The sequence below is a fragment of the Pteronotus mesoamericanus genome, unplaced genomic scaffold, assembly GCF_021234165.1.
Source record: "Pteronotus mesoamericanus isolate MK-2021 breed Mesoamerican mustached bat unplaced genomic scaffold, CSHL_Meso_final contig_101, whole genome shotgun sequence".
NCBI classification, from domain to species: domain Eukaryota; kingdom Metazoa; phylum Chordata; class Mammalia; order Chiroptera; family Mormoopidae; genus Pteronotus; species Pteronotus mesoamericanus.
The window spans coordinates 27297000-27316497 of record NW_026555001.1 but is presented as its reverse complement, the minus strand read 5'-3'; the positions used below and the strand labels follow the sequence as shown (position 1 = coordinate 27316497).

The 19498-nt window shown below is 48.3% G+C and overlaps 1 protein-coding gene across 7 annotated transcripts in view; it reads right to left on the bottom strand.

The window, feature by feature from the left end:
• Positions 1-999: 999 nt before the first annotated feature.
• The window catches only part of KIDINS220 (kinase D interacting substrate 220), a 73460-nt gene continuing 54961 nt past the window's right edge, over positions 1000-19498 (bottom strand). For 4 of the 7 annotated variants that reach the window (XM_054569934.1, XM_054569950.1, XM_054569943.1 and 1 more), the window contains 4 exons: positions 8936-9064; positions 7232-7330; positions 6087-6323; positions 1000-3841 (listed from right to left, as the gene is read on the bottom strand). In XM_054569934.1, coding sequence (XP_054425909.1) covers positions 2594-3841; positions 6087-6323; positions 7232-7330; positions 8936-9064 — 1713 coding nt within the window. In that variant the 3' untranslated portion in view covers positions 1000-2593. Of the gene's footprint in view, positions 3842-6086; positions 6324-7231; positions 7331-8935; positions 9065-13486; positions 13520-15078; positions 15115-18906; positions 18964-19498 lie in introns of all 7 variants that reach the window. The other 3 variants (XM_054569908.1, XM_054569916.1, XM_054569925.1) reach the window with 2 other exon arrangements.

The window sequence follows — 19498 nt, the reverse complement described above, 5'->3', positions numbered from 1 at the left end:
GATACTTCTAAATAGGCTGAGAATTCCTAGTGTTACCAAAAATTATGCAGTCTTAATACGGTTTAAATTTAGTATTTTAGCCACTAGAATAAGGATTTGATTTCATCCAAAAAAATGTTCTAATGGTTAGTATTTGTCAGAAAATGGATCATGATTACAAATATATTTTACTGCAGCACGACAACATGCAAATAGTGTGAAGTTCTCAATGTTAAGAATTGTAGCAAATAAGGTCCTAAAATTATTTGGCTAGGCAATTAAAATTATCGTGACTGCTGTATGAAACTCATGTAAGTAAAATATAACACCAAAACAAATTCTCCCATTAATAATGGAAATGTTAGTTATGACTGCTTCGATTTCCCAGAATTTGGAGCTGGTCCTCACACCCCCAGCTCTGTGAAAGGGCCCATCGAGAGCCACGGCGCCGCTGCGTTTCCGGTCCCTCTGGCGGAAACGCGCCCCGGGTCTGGCTTCGTGTCACTCTGCGGACAGAACGAGCCACTCCGGGTGAAGGTTGTATGATGGCTTCTGAAGTGGGGTCAGGGTCTGAATGCCACAGGACCTAAAGGACTCACACAACAGAGCGGAGATTCTCTTTTCTGCCACTTTCTGCCCAGCGGGGCGCAGTTCCGCGGACGTGAGAACCAGACTGCGCTGTCCGCTACAGACAGACACAGGTTCAAGGGCAGGACGGTGTGACAACAGTAAGTGTGGAAAAGCACCCTTTTCCAGGATGTTCATGTAGCAACTGATACCCTCCCAGGAGGTGGGCAACCTAGTTCTTGCAGGCCCAGGAACGCACAACCCGGAGCCCCGGGGGCTGGAGGGGGAGCTGAGAACAGCGGGCTGGCCGCGCGCCTGGCACCTGAACCTGAGCATCCTTAGCAGACTGGGGACATCGGAAATAACACACACCCCATTACTTTATTTTTAATCAAAATGTGAAGCATTATCGCTGCAGTGAATAAAAATTCATGAATCAGAAGAGCATGCAATTTTTTATTGTTTTCTAAATCTATTTGTACACAATATTATAGTGTTAACTTCACAAACAGTATAAATGTACTGTAATGACATTAGGGTGCATCTACCTACCCAGAAAGAAACAAAATATTGCCCCGAAATAATCACTAACCACACAACACTGCAAATGAATAAACACTATGAATACTAAAGTGTCACCGTTCCAATACACAATGTCAATAACATCCTGTGGTTTTTCAACTGGCTGGGACATTTGTCAAGGTCATGCTGAAGGAACGCTTTGTGAGGGTGGTTGCACCCCAATACCAAGGCAACGAAACCCCAAGGAGCAACTATTAGTGCAATGACTGGTCAAGGAATAATTTATCCAGCACATAAATAAAAATCCATGAAGTGAAGAACATCGCAAATGTATCACTAGATTTAGAGAATCGACATCTACAATCGCACCATCTATAATCTGACGACACGCAGCCAGAACTGACTCCATGTGAATCAGCTACGTTAAAACGGCAGGACAACGGCAGAGAGCAATGGGGTCTGTTCCCGGTCCACAGGAAACTTATATGGGATCGCCTTTACTCTGTTACCCTCACTGGTACATGTTTTTAAACTTAAAAAAAACTCCTCCTTCCCTTCTCCCGCTCCCCCGCGGGCATTCACATGCTGACTTGGGGACAAACGAGGCTGGTCACAGTGCCCTGGGCGCGGCTGGCAAAGCTCTGGATTCACTTGATCTGCCGCTGACCTTCTGGATCGCACTGGCTGCCCATTCTCTCCCTCCGTAGGCATGTAGCCGGGCCCAGTGCTGCGCACGCCCTCCTTGGCCCTCCAGAAAAGGACACGCAGTGTTTCTGCTCTCCCCGCCGGGCCGCTGAGAACCAGTTCGAAGGTTCGGGTGCAGTCTGGGGCAGGCTCCCAGGCAGGCGGCGGTGGCGGGGCCGCTCTGGGATGGCGAGCAGTGCCCGGGCCAGGGAGGTTACGGGCCCGCCCGTGGGCCTCCCTCCCTGCAGCTCAGGACAGCTCAGGGCCTCGGGCGCCGCTCTGCGCACTTTCAACTCACTTTCTCATCCATTTTTAAAGCCCTCTTTACCCTCTACTTTCTACTCAAAATTTAAAAACCCTCTGATAAGCAATTTGCCTATTTATATAGTGGAACTCTGGTTCTCAATCTTTTGTCAGTTCCTATCTCTTATCCTTTACAAGCAAAACCGGCTTCTGCTTCACCCAACACCGGGCCTTCCCGCAAACATTTGATGAGTGAAAGTGCTACACAAGGGCCTCGAGCTGCCTTTATTTAGCCAATTAAACCCTTTCCATATAATAAAAAATCTGACCTATCTTTATGCTCAGATCTTGTCTCAAAAATTTTGATGGGGTCTGTTCCAATGACAAGTGTAACAGTGCGTTTTTAAGCTTCTAGTTACAAAGCCGGTGGCGGTGGACAGGCCCACCAGCCTTCCGACACTTCCCGGCCGTGCGGCGTGTCCGTCACCACACGCCGCCTCGCCGTTCCTTGTTTGCGAATGACGCGAAGAGCAACGACGAGCACAGGAGCCGACTCCGTCACGGGCACGGCACTGCTGTCCCGCCGGGCGTGCCCACCTTAAAGGATGCTTTCTCGCTCCTCCCCAAAGCCTGTGCTCTCGGAGGAGGCCGCCGCGAGGAGCTCAGAGGAGTCCTTCGAGAGCCGCGTGTAGCTTGAGCGCTGGCCTCGCTTATGCGCCATGCTTTTCAGGTTTTCATTCTGAATGGCCGCCGAGCTGGAAGCAGGCCTCAGGATGACCTGGGGGGCCTCCCGGGTGCCCTCCCTGTCGTCGAAGTGCTGCAGGGCCCTGTTGGCCGGGGCGCTGTTGTTGTTCAGGGTCACGGTGCTGGGCGTGCGGTTCAGGTTGTAGGCTTTCTGGCAGGAGGGCCAGCTCTCCTCGGGGCTGCTGGCGAGCAGGCTGCACTCAGAAGGGCTCTTCCTGTCCTCCGAGCAGATGGACATGCGCGCCACGACGGGGTCCGGCAGACCGCTCAGGCTGTGCGGGACGCCCCGGGGCCCGCTGCGGCCGTCCTCCTCAAGCTCGATGAGGTTGGCCTTCTCCAGCTGGGCGTCGTCGGCGGCTTCCGAGTGGTTGGGGGAGCTCTCGCTGGACCTCACCCCGGAGTCAGAGGAGTCCTTCTTGTCCAGGAGGGCGTCGGACAGGCAGTCCTTCGCCTTGATGAAGGCTCTGGCGGGCTCGGCGCCACGCTCCGGGGACCGGGGCACTCTCTCCGCCTTCCCTTCCGCCCTCTTCCCTTTGTCGTCTCTGAGCAGCGGGGTGTGGTCGGACTCCTCGGGCCCAGACTCGTCTTCGTCGCTCGGAAGTTTCTGGTAGCGCAGGCCCCCTCCCTTGAGCTTCAAGTCTGTCTGGAAGAGGCTTGACCTTTCCAAGGACTTCCTGCCCGGGAGGAGCTTACTGCCTGACTGGTCGGATTTCTCATCCTCTTCGGTGATGGGGTCCAGGGGCGAGGCGTCGTTCGTGGAGACCCCCGACGAGGAGTAATCCACGACGTCCCCCCTCTTCAGTAAGAACGACTTCCTCCCGTCGTCCTGCCTGGGCTCCCCGTCCTTCCCCTTCTCTGCCTCCGGGTTGGAGTGAACGGAGCCCCCCGATGAACTCTGACCCAGGTAATAGGCGCTGTGTGGGGAGGATCTGCCGCTGACAGTCGCGGAGCCCGGGCCCCCCTCTAGCTGTGACATCTGAGCAATGTACTCTCTATACGCGTCTCTATACTCAGCCTGCACCTTGTCAGTGAGCTTTGAGATTTCAATGCTGGAGTCCTGGGAATTGAGACTCGAAAGACTTGGGGTTCTGCGAGTCTGTGACTGTGAAGACAGAAAAAAAAATAATTTGGGAATTGAAGCAAGCAAAAATACAAACAAACAAAACCCCCCCCCAAATATCCGCTTAGTAATTTTTAGAGTCTTCAACCCACCAAATTCTTTTAAAAGAATCCTGCATAATACAGGTGAACAAAAGCTGTGAACTAGACAATTTTACTCTAAATAGCATTATACAAATTTTAATAAAATTAGATTAATATTTAAGTATAATTAAAGGTTGTATTAACAAATATATCTTAGCACTTGTTTTTATAACTTCAAACTTTTACCTTTTCTTTAAGGAAAAAGTAACCCTCATTGAGAAAATGGAAAAATTCCCTTTAGACCACAGAAAGATTAGATTTAAGCTGTATCTCAAAAACAAAATACTCATATCTACAATGTATGTTAAAAAGAATCTTTTTCAATTTGTAAGATATAACAGTTCTGTCAAATTTCAATTCATAGTAAAAAAAAATGTGCTCAAGATGCCAAAAAAAACCCAACCCATGAAGAGGAGCAGAGCGGGGAGAGCCACAGAGAGCGGGGAGGCGACCACGGGCCGCGCACGCGGCAGGAGGCGGGCCGGCCGGGGTGGACGGCCAGGCCCCAGCAAACAGGCCGGGGGTATTTTTAAAAGGTTGATTTACAATGTGAAGTTTTATGCTTAGACGGGTTTTTGATCCCAGAAAAGCTAACAAATGAGGAGTAAAAAGTACAGATTAGGAAAAAGAAGAGGGAACTGGAAGAAAAAGAATCACAAGAGCTGCAGGGACATGAGCAAAGGAGGAAGCAAGGAGCGAGGCGGAGGGTCCTGGCCGGGGCAGAGGGCCAGCCCCCGACTCGGCCTGTGGCGGCCCCGGGCTGTGCGCTGCGCCCCCTCCCCAACCCCCCCACCCCGCCAGGGGGGCCCAGCAGGTCTGGACCCCCTCCCCACGGCACGGAGGCGTCGCCTGCCTCTCCGCTCTCCGTGGCGGGCGCCGTCACGAGAGCCTGAGCACAGGGCCAGATGTGGACACTGAGCTGCTTCCTACTCAGCCAGGCATGATAAAGGTTTGCAAAACAGTAACGTTTCTGCTAAGTTTTGTTTTGTCTTAGAAAATATTGTCATTTTTCATACAAATGTTAATAGGCAATTAATATTTAAATAAAGGAATATTTTTAAAGTTTCTCCATTTCTATTTCTAGTATAGTAAATACTGACAGATAAAACTTATATGAACAAAAACTTTTTAGGGTCTTCAATAATTTTTAAAAGTGTAAAAGGTTTCCAAAATTTCTTTTTCAGAAAACAGTTTGAAAACTGCCGCATTAACAGGAAGGCGGAGTCTCCAGGCCACGGCAGGAAACACCAGTGTGGAGAAGCAGGGACACGTGCAAGGGAGTCCGGGCAGGAAAGGAGGAGCCACTGCTGCCGAGACACAGAGGCCGAAGGGCGCGAGTGGATCTGTCACAATGTGGAATGACGGGGTTTTTTCATTTTTGCCAACACCCAGCAATATAATGGTTTCCCAGCTTACAGAAATAAGGTAGATAGCATGTAGGAAAAGACAGTAACAACAGAAAACACTTTTACTACTGAACTAAACAAACCATCCTTAAAAACAGCAGACCCAGCAAGCGCGGCTTTCCCCAAACAGCGCTCTTACTGGCGCTCCTTGGCGGCTGCTTGCTGTTCTCCTCCCGCGCTTGCCTTCTCTCTTTTCTGCCCCCGCGTCTCCCCGACACTGTCCCACGGCCTCTCCCTTTTGGTTCTACTCCCGATCCCACCTGTTCGCCCTCTTCTAAGAGCGTCCAAAGAACGAGCTCACGCAGCTGAACATCGGGTAATAAAAAGGTGAATACCTGTGAGCGCTCTCTTTGTGTACCGAAAAACCAAAATATGGTGCTCAAAGGCACAGTATGTGGCACATTTTCCAGGAAAGGTGTGTTTTAACCAAGAATTAACGACTCTAACAGGAACGCAGCAGGCCAGAGACTGACCCCCGCTAACGGCCCGAACTGAGGCAGCCCGGCCCCTGCTCGCTCTCCGTGCCACTACCTATTTCGTTGTTTTCGCAGTCCTTATCAGTTTCTAAAGTAGCCTTGTTTTTCCTCACAGCTCCCTGAGAACACGGAGTTCTCCGTCTTATCCACGCAGGCGCTTGGGAAGCACCGTTTCTGAGTGATGACGTTAACGCGCTGACACAGTCCTGGTAACAAATCTCGCCCTTATCCTGCGGTAACGGGAGAACGGCGCCGCACTTGCCTGCCAGCTGAGGTTGCTGTGACGCGGGGCACCCTCGTCCAGGCCGAGCGTGTTCAGCTCCTCGAAGCTGAAGTTGAGCGTGTAGGGCGTCTGGCCGGCCAGCTCGGTGTGCGGCAGCTCGCTGTGCGAGGCCCGGCGGGCAGCGTCGCCCGGGGGCACGGGGCCGCTGCTGCTCTCGGTGAGCAGCCGGGGGTCTTCAGGGACCAGCTGGCTCTCCGCGCTTCTCATTTCTAGTACCTTCACAAAGGAGAGAAGTACCACTTACATCCACACTGACAAGTGACATTTTAGAAGGTCCAGAAATTATTCAAAACTAAAACATTACAACATTAAAACGTTATTGCAACGGCCATGAGAAGGCACACTCTCCGCCAGTGAATGTCCACGCCGTCTGCCCATCGTTCACTTTGCCACTGAAAGAAGTAACCGCAGTGACCACCCTACTGTAATCACACTGATTTGACCACTACGCTCTTATATTAGTTTAAAATTTAACCTAAGGACAGAAGCCACCAGGAGGTGTCCAAGACAGCCAGGGCTGGGCAGTGGCTGAGGCGGGGGAGGCAGGCCGTGCTCCGGAGCCAGGGCAACAGGGGCGCAGAGGCCTCAGGCAGAAAGCGACACAGACGTGGGGGCAGGGGCACGGTGGCGGGGGGCAGGGCGGGGCCCGCGGATGGAAACTGCCGGGGCGGGGGCGGGGGGGGGACAGCGGGGCCGGGCGAGGCGGGGCCAGGGGCAGGTGGGCCGCAAGGAATCTGATCCCACGCGGAGGTGAGCAGACCCGAGTGCCGGTTCTTTCTAAACCGACCGAACATGGTTCCTGCTGTAACCGGGCAACGTGGGCCAGACGAGGACAGACACCAAGGCCGAGAGGAGCCTGGCTAGAGGCAGGTCAAGGACAGGGTCTTTGTCAAAAGCGGGCAGAACGAGCAGGGGCCTCTCTCCCAAAATTCCCGGTGCAACGCCTGAAGGCCACGGCTGCCACGTGCTGCTGTGGATGTTCCGCCCAACAGAACACATGAGGGTTGGGCGGCCGTGTAAAGTGCAATTTCCATGTGCTTTTTAAAAACACGGAAATCTATCAATTTAGACCAACACTTACTGGCGCATGTTTTATACAGTGTTGTAAATATAAAATATCTTACTGCGCTTCTAAAAAGATGCCAGTCTCCAAAATTCATATTCATTTCTTTCTTCAGTTCATCAATATTACACTGAGCTAGCACACGGCCATTTATGTTTGCCTGAATAAAAACAAAGACAAATAAACAGAAGAAATGCAACATATTCTACATTACTAGTGGTTTAAAAGTACATTTTTATATATAGCATTAAGAAAACCATTAGAGACTAGAAAACTTGACCGAAAGAGGTTTCGTCCCATCTTAATAACGTAACAAACACAGTGCGTTTGAACAACGTAAGCCACCTCCCTGTTCCCGAGTGTCTCAGGCACTCAAGGGAAACACGTTGCTCTTCAGGACCAACCCAAGAGCCAGCCCCCCAGTTATTTCCGGAACTGCGTCCCCTGCCAGGAGTAACAACAGAGCTGTTAGTTTTTCTCCCCTAACCTTGTGAACGCCAATGCTAGTTGCTGGGCGGGGGCAAAGCTGTCTGTCCCTCTGTGTGTCGGCCCCTGACCAAGTTCTACATCAAGCAGGCGCTGTCAAACCTGTCCGTCACAGCAGATAGCTTCAGACATATAACATGTCCACCCACTCTACTAAATTCACACAGAATGATCGTCCCGAGCCAGTGTCTGCAATTCTAGCCTCCCCCCAGTAAGAAACGATGGAAGGTCCCTTATTGGTAACGGGTGGCTTACTGATTCTGGCCTGGTGAGCTGCGGAGCACCTGCGCCTAGAGCTGCAGGAGCAGGCCCGTGCCCAGGCCCCGCGACAGGACCCAAGCCCGTCGCAGAGAGAAGCCAGCTGCCCCACAATTCAGTGCTGAGCGGGGGGACGCCGCCATGACAGGAACAGAGCCCCCAGCCGGGGCTCCCGCGGGGGCCTCGCTGCGTCCTGACACTGGCCCAGTGGAGAGCAGTCGGTCTTGCCCTCCGAGGGGCGGAGCTGGACGCTTTTGCAAACGGGGGTCAGCACTAATCAGGTCTGCGAGGACAGGGCCACTCCCCAAACAGCTCAGGCAGGACGGAGGGGGCAGTGAGTATGACGGCGCCCCCAACACGGTGTTCTCTAATGCGCGGAACCACCGAGGCCCGCTACCCGTGTCCGCCTTCCCTCTGCTTCTCCACAGACGGAGGGCACCTCGGCGGGAGAGCGACTCTGGACGACCGGGCGCTCTGTCGGCCTGGGGAACAGGAAGCCGTCCTCTAAAAGGCCGGCATCGCTCTCCCATCCCGCGGCAGCGCTAGCACCGCAAGAGTCAGATCTAGGGAATGTAAGCCTCCTCCAGTGTCTCAGCCTGGCAACCCCAAACCTGTGGGGCTTGGCCAAACTGGATGTGATCAGAAGTCCTGCAAGGCAGAAAAATGAGAATCTGGGGGAAATGAAGCCAGTGCGGCTTGCTTTCGTAATTGTTAAGCCACAAATAAGTAACTACAATGAAAGGAAATGGAACACAACAGGCCTTTAAGTGTCCTGGGCTGCATGTGAGAAAGAGGAGTTCCTGTTTATCTGAGAGTGAAATCCCTAGAGCTCTCAGTCCTCAGTCAGGCATTTCTTACTTGTATCAGGTCATTGATAAAGCACCATGGTAACACAGCCACTTGATTCTTTCCTCCATTAACAAGTGAAGGGATCACAGGACACCGTGGGCTGCCCCTCAGAGCTCCGGGTCGGAGCTCCGGGTCTGGCAGCGCTGGCCGGCGGGCAGGGCGGGGCACGCACCTTCCGGATGGTGGCGCAGTACTGCGGCAGCAGGCTCGGCTCCAGCCCCTCTATCTGCTTCAGCTTCTCGCACACGGCGTCCACCGTCATGGAGCTCAGCGACACCATTCCCGAGGCGGGGCCCGGCCCCTGCAACAGCCATGGGAGGACACACGTATGAGCGGCACGCAAGGTCAGACACGGGCAGTCACGTGGCCACAACGCTCAGGAAGTGACACTGTGAAATGTTCTGATTCACAATGACGTTTCCACTGCAGTACAAACCAAGGTGGGTAGTGTGGGAAGTGTCGTTGGGGAATGGAGTTGTCTGCCGTTACACCTTAAGGAGCAGCTTTTATCACAGCACACAGCCTGACCCAGAACACTTCCCGAGAACGCGGAACATTCCATGGACCAAGCCTAGGCTAACTTAAACGGTCACAGCCTAACCTCTGGAGAGAATGGGGCAGCCCTTGGTGACAGGGCTTTTTTTTTTTTTTAATTAACAGGAATAAAGGGGGGAAATTACTGATGCCTCCATATAAAAATACATTAGGCAAATCAGTGAAGTAATTTAAAAAGTACCTAAACGGCTTTCAGTCTCTCTACAGACTAACTTCATAGTCTCCTGCAGCTGATGTTTTCAGATCCTGATCATATTTTAAATCCAAGGGATCTAAAACCTCCCCTCAAGAATCTATACAATAACCACGTAAACATAAAATAGCAGAATTACTTCTTAACATGTGAAAGCAAGCACGACCCATTAACATTTGGTCTCATTCAAAAGAAAAGTCAAAATAACCAGTATTTCTAGTACTGACTTAGAAGGAAACCCTCTTCGGAATGTGGTGACGTACTAAACAAGTATTTGCCTGAGGTCGGTTACACAAGAACCTCCTCAATGACAGGTAGGGACACTGAGGTCTAGAAGGACTCGTTTTATCTTCAAAGTCACAGAATGGAGAACTAGTTAGTGGTGGATCTGGACCAGAACCCTGGCAGAGCAGGTCTTAACTTCCTAAGTTCCTTGCTCTATTTTTGAGAAGTTTATATAAATGATAACCACGAGAGAGAGAGAAACCAACCAGGAGAGAGGATAAAGACATTTTCCCAAGTGATCTATCCTGTTTACCATTCAATCTAATCTTAAAATGATAAAATTTATCTTATCCTTAAGGATATGTAAATTTATATTTTCTACTGCCTCTTTTATCATTTTCAGGACAAAATTAGACTATAACAGCCAAAACTACCTGTCATTAAACATTTTCAGCCAGTTGCTCAATGTTATTTGTCATATAAAAGCATAACACATTATTCTATTATGAGCTGATAAATCTACAAACATATAGTATATACAGAGCATATCTCTATACTACATGTAAATATAAATATAGCTAGGGAATGAGACCATATTGAACAGACAGTTGGGGTAGTGATTTTACGAGAGTCAGGGAGTCTTAGCAAGTTGACAAGGAGATAGGCCTACAAAAGTTTGGAAATTAATGACTTGGAGTACATTGTATCAAACACATTTATTCCGTTTGTTTTTATTAAATATAAATTCAAAATATGCTGCATATTATGTAGTCCAAGGTTAAATTGCTTCAAAAATACTAACAGCAAAACACGCTACTTCAATAATTTAGTCTTCATACCTATGCAGGGCTCCATTTTCAGCCTGGATGCATACAGCCAACACTCAATGTCAGTTACGCACTATGAACATTTTCAATGCTTTCTATGCATTTTTAAATCCATCGGGGCAACCCTGGTGAGGAACATTCTATGAACTCCAGGTGCCGAACTTCCTAACGGGCCCTCTGCACACTGCGCTGGGAGCCCACCTCCCGAAGCCTCATCTCCTTCCGCCGCCATGTATCTGACCCCCTTTACTCTTGCCTCCCCGCCCCCCACTGGTAACTACCATCCTGGTGTATCACTCAGTTTGTTGCTTTTTAAATGTATCCCACATATGAGTGACACCAACGGTTCTTGTCCCTTCTCCCCCGACTAATTTCACTTAGCACAATGCTCTCAAAATCCTACCACATTGTCACCACTCTGAGTGGAATTCCACTGCAGACGTGCACCACTCCCGCATCCAGCCATCCACCAAAGGGTGTTCAGGCTGCTCCATGTCTGTGCCACCGTGGATACTGCTGCAGTGAACACAGGGGTGCGGATGTCTTTATAAGTAACTGTTTTTTAAACACAGGTCTTCCACTCCCCTTGGTAAGTTCATTCCTCGGTACTCCATCCTCATTGCTGTAACTGTAAATGGGACTGTTTTCTTCATTTCTTCTTTCGTTGTTGGTAAGTAGAAACACAACAGATTTCTCTGTGCCGATTTTGTATCCTGCCACTTTACTGTATTTGTCTGTTGCTTCTAAAAGTCTTTTGGTGGAGTCTTTCGAGTTTTCTATATATGGAATCATGTCATCTGCAAATAGTAACGGTTTTACTTCTTCATTCCCAATTTAGATGCTTTTCATTTCTTTCTCTTGTCTGACTGCCCTGGCTAGGAATCCCAGTGCTATGCTGAAGAATAGTGCAAGAGTGGGCATCCTTGTCTCGGTCCTCATGCAGAGGAAATGCTTTCAGGATCTCCCCACTGCGTGTGATATTGAGAGTCTGTCTTATACGGCCTTCAGTATGCTCAGGTACTTCCCTTCTAACCCATTTTATTGACTGTTTTAATCATGAATGGGTTGTATCTTATCAAATGCTTTTTTCTATTGTTACAATCATAAGATTTTTAGCTTTCATTTTGTTAATGTCGTATATGATATGGATTGATCTGCATGTGTGAACCACCCTTGTGCCCCCAGAATGAGCCCCACTTGATCATGATGTATGGTAATGTGTTATTCTTGGCTGGTGGTTTCTCCTCCAATATTACAAGTATTCCATTCCATTCTCTACTGGCTTCTAAGGCTTTTGCTGAAAAGTCTGATGATACTCTAATGGGGTGTTCTTTGTAGGATACAGTCTTTTCCCCCCCAGAATACAGAATTTATTTGCCATTAACTTTTGATAGTTTTGAGATAATGTGTCATGGACGAGTCTCCTTGTGCGGAGATAATTATGTGTTCTGTGAGCATCTTGAATTTAGGGGTCCAGCTTCTTTGAATCATGAGGAAATGGCAGCTAAACTCATATACAGGGATGGTCCACTAAACATCTGACCAGCGTCCTTCGAAAGTATTAATTAAGGTCATGAAAGACAAGGAAAGACTGAGGAATTATCACAGAGTAGAGAACTCAGGAGAGACAACAAAACTCAACTGAATTGGGGCCTGGATGAGAAAAAGGGCATTAGTGGAAAAAATGGTGAAATTCAAATAAAACCTGTAGTTTAGTTACAGTATTGTATCAACTTTAATGTCTGCTCTTGAAAATATACTATAGTTAAGTCTGAAATTATGTTAGAGTAAGAAGTTTTCTTTAAATCACAAAAGAGCTCCATTTCTGATTGCGCTGAGAGGGGCCAGCAGAACAGACGTGACACACACGGACTGTCAGCCGGGGCGGGGCGTGGCGGGACGCTGGGCTGCGTGCTTTGCGTGGGGAGCCTGCCTGAGGGTTGGGCAATAGGACTTCTTCTTTAGAACAAAAACCTTCACATAAGTTAACTTTCATGATTTCCTTTAAAACTTACATTTCATCAATTATTTTAAAATATATTTTCTCTATTGTTGAAGATTATATTAAAAATGTGTATTACCTCTGAATGATTTTTAGAAGCTTTTTAAGAGAAAAACAGACACACACATGGATCCCTGTAATTCCATCAAAGCTATAATCTGACTCAGGTGGTACTTGTAAGTTGAGCTTTATCAAGATAAAGGGTAAATTATCAATACATTAAAGTTTTATAATATGCTTCTTTGAAAAAAAGGAGAAATGGTCATTACCTGCCAGGTCTTTTCTAAAATAATCATATATAATAGAATTATTCTGGTACCAAATGAAAGTAACCAAAATAATGAATTTTGGTGGAAATCCAATCAAAGGAAGGAGAAAGAGTACAAAAGTGATAAGGAAAAGGCATATGCAATAATTCTACAGGTAAATACTTTGGCATAGAATGGTAACACTTTAAAGTTCATCATGCATTCTGATTTGAAAATTACCTGTTACAAGTTGAAAACATATAATTTCGGCATATACCGCAACATATTTTTTAAAAATTTCCTAACACACAAAATTGAATGCAGAAGATGTTAGTGTGTTTAAACTGTTAAATATAAATTCCAAAATGCACACAAGTCAAAATTTCTCCAGGCAAAACTAACAAAACAGACTAAAATTACCTTGATGTGACAATGTAATTTTATAGTGTAAGTAGATTAAAACTATACTCTGAAGCATCATCTTTGGTAGATTTATTAAGGACAGTTAGGACTAAGTAGCCAGAAATGAGTGCCATGCAAAGGCTGAATGCAGCTAGTCCCACCCACCCAGGGCACAGCTACGAGCGCAGGTTATTACGCACAGCCCGCACGAGGTTGCCCACGACTGCCTCTAGTGGTGTGATAGCGAAGATTTCACTGAAAGTTTCGGTACCTGTCTCTGTTTGTTAAACCCAGAGTCACACGGCTTTAAAAAAGAATAAAACAGAATGAAGGACACAGCTTTGAGGAAAACATCACATACAAATATATGTAATAAACATAATCAGCATTTTGCCATCCCTTCTATTTCCCCCGAACTTTGAACAAACCACCCCCACAGCTGCACGAGGCAGGGAACACCCACACACACGCACACAGCCGCCTAATTTCGTTAACACGTGCTTGGTAATTTTTAAACTGCACTCTCAAAATTTATATTCTATTAAAAGAATAAATCATTGCCATGCATTCAACAAGAAAGCCTGGTAAATCAAATCTGTTACGAAAAGTCAATAATCCTACTACATACAAATCCAAAGTTAATTGTTAAGCATTCTGATTTAAAATTGCAGTGATTTATTGCAGACCAATTTAATAAGACCTAAATACTTGGAATTCACAGGATCACTTCATAAAATGAAATATTCTCTAGCTACACTATAGTTAATGCTCAAAAACACACTTTTTAAATTTGGGGTTTGTTTCATGAGGCAGGAGGTACATACACGTGCACCAAAATGCCCTTTAAAAAGAAAGGGCCTCAGAGCCTGGCAGCTGGAGACGGCACAGCCACGCCGGCGAAAAGCACCGGCCTTCCCTCCGCGCTTAACGTCGCTGTCCTGGCTGCGGGCTGGAGGCGGCAGTAGTGTAAAAACTCTCATTCCAAGCAGACCCAGTGCGAGGAACTGCTCTCCTTACCTATCAGGCGGATGGCAAACATTCCTACAAGAGTGAAAACCACCGAGAGGACAGACAGTGCTGACTCGGTTGCCCCGGAGCGCTGCCTTCGCAGGAGGCAGGCGGCGCTCCGCTGGCTAACGTCGGGTGTGCGTCTCCCTGCGTAGTCACTATCCCAGCCCTGCGTGGGAACCTCGTTGCTAGTTTACGTATCGACCTGTGATAAGGAGGCTTTTTAGGGAGCTCTTATGCCTGTCTGTGGAGAGTAGGAAAAATATGAAGAAAGGAGTGCTAAGGGAAATACAGTTTACTACAAAAAACCCAAAACGCAGAAGAAAGCTATTGTTAACCTAGTTGGAAAATGTAACTTAACTCTTCAAATACATGAGACATAATAATTAGGTCAAGGTTGACGGATGAGGGTTAATGCCACATTTTAAGGGCAATGTTTTAAAAAACAAAAGTATTAAACAACTGCAATGAGCATGATTTTGTTATTTTTTTAACGTTTAACTATATTTTAGGAATTTAACATCATTACTACAATATCATATTTCCTTGAAGATATCTCAGTCAACTTAGTTGTGATTTATTGTTTAGGAAAAAGTTTTCTTTGAGTTGAAGTCTGGCACAAGGGCTTTCCACTTGGAAGTGAATATAATTTTTTCACTATATTATAAAAAAAAAAAAAGAGTTAATTCTTTCCCAAACTGTAACAGAACAATAAGAACTGAACCACTCAGGAAGGGCGAGAGCCTTGTGGGAGGCGTGTGGGGAGCGGAGGACAGGGAGGCCTGTCCTGGGCCTCCGCCGAGCGCCCCTGGCCCACGCCCGTGCCCCTGGCCCGCACCCGCGCCCGCGCCTCACCTGTGGCATCTTTAACGTTCCCGTCCAAGTCTGCTTCTGGACAACGAGAGACAGCTTAATAGGGACATGCATTTGTCTGAAAACAGGCTACAAGCTCTAAACCAGTGGTGGAAATAGGGATGATCTACAGCGGAGCCCCGTCTTTCTTTACTTTGTGCTCGGTCACTCCACTGGCTAGATCGTTTTAATGAAAACCGAGACCTTCATTTTTAGTACTTTTATTAATTAATTCAGTAATTTTCATAAATCTCTAAAAGTGATGGCCCACAGGAAACTGGGACACAGTTTTAACACCGCCTGTGCAATTCTGAAGTTCTGTACAATTGCACTTTGTGCCACTTACTCTCACGGCTTTTCAATAAGGTAGAACAGTGGCCTAAACACACAGCGCTGACCAAGGCCTAGGGTCGCCCTGCGCCGAGAAGGCCGGGTGAGCGGGGCTGAGCGCTCTCCCGCACGTGCCCGTGCCTGCCCCCCACCACCCCCACCCCAAGGGCGGGGCTTCATCAGCCCCATTCCCTGCTGCACCCCAGGACAGTGCCTGCCAGACACCCTGGACGCCGCTGAGCCAGACCGCCACACAGGCACCGGAAGAGCACTGTGCTCCACCGAGCAGGTTGACAAAAGGCTAAAGAAAGGCCTGTCATTCCTTCACTGGAAAAGCGTTTCTCGGGGAATCACACATGCCACCTTAAGAAAATGCATGCGGACCACAATACTCCTAAGAGTGACTCTTTGAAGCCCTAGACAAAGCGCCCCGAGGAGGCCTGGCTGGAGCCGGACCTCTTTGGCGGCCCTCTGGTAGGGGTCCCCAAGCAGGCCAAATGCCACGCACTCCCAGGGAACTGGGCTGGAGGAAGGCACCAGGCAGACGCCTGGGAAGCGCTCACAGTGCAGAAAGACTTGGGGCACACAAACCACCAAGAGCCCTGCGGAGCCTGAGAAGACGGGCGGCTGACGCCTTCCCAGCAAGGGAAGCCCGAGCAGGTAAAAGGCTGAGCTTGCCTAAGCTGACTGGAGCGCTTGTGCTGAGACAGAGATTCTCAAACATGAAACAGTTTTGGTTTCTGAGTCTGCAGAGCTCCTTGCGAAGAATCTGGCCTGGGGCGGCAGTAAGAACAACTACTCGGTGCCTAGAGCATGCACGGTCTGTGCGCCCCAGCACAGGGCCGCGGGGAGGCTGGGGGGCAACCAGCCGGCCAGGGTCGCCGCGCAGGCGCACAGAGGACAGCACCGCACGGGCCCCGTGGCTTCCCGGCGCTCCCGGGGCACGGTCGGTCACCCAGCCCGGGCCTCGGCTGAGTGTCGGACCACAGACAGGCCCGCGCCCGGGGCACTGGGGCCCTCAGAGCGCCTAGGGGAGAAGGCCAAGTACGAGGCAGGGGCCTGGGCTCTCCTTTTACTGGTTTTATAAACCAGAGTTCTGGCTAAGGTTTCGTTTCCAAAAAAGGTTTCTCTGCTTTGAAAGAGGGGGAAAAAAAAACTGCTTCTTTCCAGCTCTAATATTCTGGGGAACACATTTTGCATCCAATGTTATTTTTTTCTGGTTCTGTAAGATTTGGCATGTATTTTCTCTATTATAAAATTACAGGGGAAAAAAGCTAGCACAGAGGCTTATATGTCACATCTTCACCTCCGTGAAACAGTCGGGCGTATCTGTAACTTATCGGGTAAGTCTCGGCTGGCCTTCCCAAGAGACAACCATTACAATATTCCCTCATGTGAGAAAACCCTGTGACTCTCATAAGGCCCTACCTCATACAGGTGTATCGGAGCTGCCCCGTGGTGACAAAGATGGGACCACCCATACTGAAAAGACCATAGCTGGTTAACACTTTATGGTCTGGCCTTTTTGCCATTTTTTAAAACTCATTATTCTGTGTCTGTAATGACAATCTGTCAAAAACTGTGCACGCGGCTCCTGACTTCCGCGCAAGCGGCTCCTGTCCAGTGTCCCATCTGCGTGACAGGGGGCGAGGAGACGCAGGCCAGGTCTGCAGTCCCGCTGCCCCGGAAGCAAGGGAGCTTCCTGCTGCGGGACTGGGAGGCTCCGTGAGGTGTGACGGCGAAACAATTTCAACCACGTCCAGGCTGGTTCCGAACTACGGAGATCCCGGACCATGTTCCGACAGACAGACGGTTGTCCACATTTCCACCACTGCTTTGACTTCGGCCTTAAACTAAGTGTCTACTTTTACTAGTCTTCTACAAAACACATTTTACAAGCTGTTGTCATTGTTAATTTCTTAAAAGCAAATAAAGCTCTGTAAGTGTCTATTATTCACTAAACAGACCACAAAATTCTATTTCAGTATTTAAAAAAGCAAACAATGGTTATTCCACTAAACAAAGGCACGGCTCCATTTAGACCTCTCTGCGGTCACGGGCTTCTGAACCCACCTGAGGACGGCCCTCCTCTCCTTCCCCAAGGCTCACGTCAGCCTCGCCTAACGCGCCCTCACTGGGCCCCGAAGACGCCGCCGCCGCCGCCCCTACCCGGCGTGGCTGCGCGCACTCCCGGCACGGGGGTAACCGCCGGTCAGCACGTCTGGGTCGCCAGGCCGCTACGCTCTTCGGTATCTGATTTTCATCAAAAGTTTGCTGCGGAGTTTCAGCTCAGAGAGTTGCACTGCATGCATGAATCCATGTATCAACGACTCTCTGACTGAACTAAAAGTCATTCTTGCATATGGCGGCAATGATCCACGGATTAAAGATTCCTCCAACACCCAAACAGAACCATTATGTTTTATTGTGTCTGTCACTCATGGATGAGTGAATTCACTCACATACTTCAGCTAAAATGTTAATGGTTTAAAAAGAATCATCAGCCCTTCAGTGAAGACACCAAAATGGTTCTCTTTCTCTCTCTAACATTAACTCAAAATTAAAGTTAAAAAAAAACTATTGTCTATCCGAATGCATGTTTTAAGTTAAAACATTATGGATAAGCTAAGAAAGCAGTGTTTTACCCCATTAATTCAACAGCTACGCCTCAGCTCAGCACAGCTTCAGATTAAATTGATCGTGTTCACATGGGCATAATAGTCCAGTAAATGTATCAGTAGAAGTTAAAATACAACTTGGGTTCTTAAATTCCACATTGAATAAATGAAGATTTTTAAGGCTCATCACATTAAATGTATTTATTAAGTATAAAGTCTTGAATAAGAACTATACAAAGTGACCTCCTATACAAGTTTGTTCGCTTATTTTTTTAAATCCACTTTAAGGTGTTTAGGGGAAAAGAGGGGCGGTTAAATAATCCCCTTCAAACTAGCTGTGTTTATCGGAAGTTTTATTTTAATAAATATGCATATACAGTTAAAAAAAAAAGTGGTGCTACACTCACACTAAGGCTTCAAAAGCCACGGACGCCGGAATGAAGACTGAGTCACTAACCACCCACTTCCGGTCAGCACCACCTAGCTCACAATCCCATTTTGCAGTCTGAAGGGTGATCTGGAGTGTTTTCAGAAACAGCCTCCATGGGGAGCACTAAATGCAGGCTCACGAAAAACAGGCCAAGGTGGAAACAGCCAACCACCAAGGAGCAAACACCACCAACCGAAGGCCCCAACAGCGGCTGCAAAGGTCCTCCCTGACCGGACAGTGAAACCCACCGCACGTCACTGAGAACGGGAAGCGCGGAGCAGCTGGAAGGGGCATTAACCTCTTAGTTAATCCAGGAGCACGACGGTTAGTAGCAGCTACTCTGCCCAGCAGCCGCCACACCCCGGACGCAGAGTTAGTGACTGCGGCCACGGCAGACGGGCAGGCGCTCCTGCCGCAAAGCCCACGCGCGCCACACCGCAGACAGCACATTACCCTCGAGGAGGCTGTGGGCGAGGCCGGCCCCTCCGCCGCGTCCTCCTGGATAACCTCCTACCAACACAGAAGAGGGTGTGGGTGAACGGCGAGGGGCGGGCCACACGGGGGAGGGCGGCACAGGGGTCAACAACAACAGAAAACACGGACACCTGGGGGGGACCGGTGGCGGCATTTAAAAATTCACGCAGAAGGTTAGGGCCTATAGCTTTTGCCTCCTAATTTAGAAAAATATATTAACAGGGACTTTCTTTTTTTTAAATTATTAAACTAACTTTATCATTAGGAACACCTAAAGTGTTAGAAACGAATGTATTTGGTTTTGAATTAGGATCAATAGTACACCTGAATAATCTCCTTATCCTATTTAATTTCTGCCATTAGCTTAAAATGTTCTTTCAATATATCATTTAATTTTTACATCATAGAGATAACACAGATAAAGATACCATATACGTATATCCTTTAAAAAGATATTTGAAATTAGGAGAGGTAAAGGTTTAGCGCTCAAGTCTGATAAGAAACACTACATTATCAACTAGAAACACTGGTTGTAAACAACTCAGCATATCCCCACTGAGGCTGCTAGTCC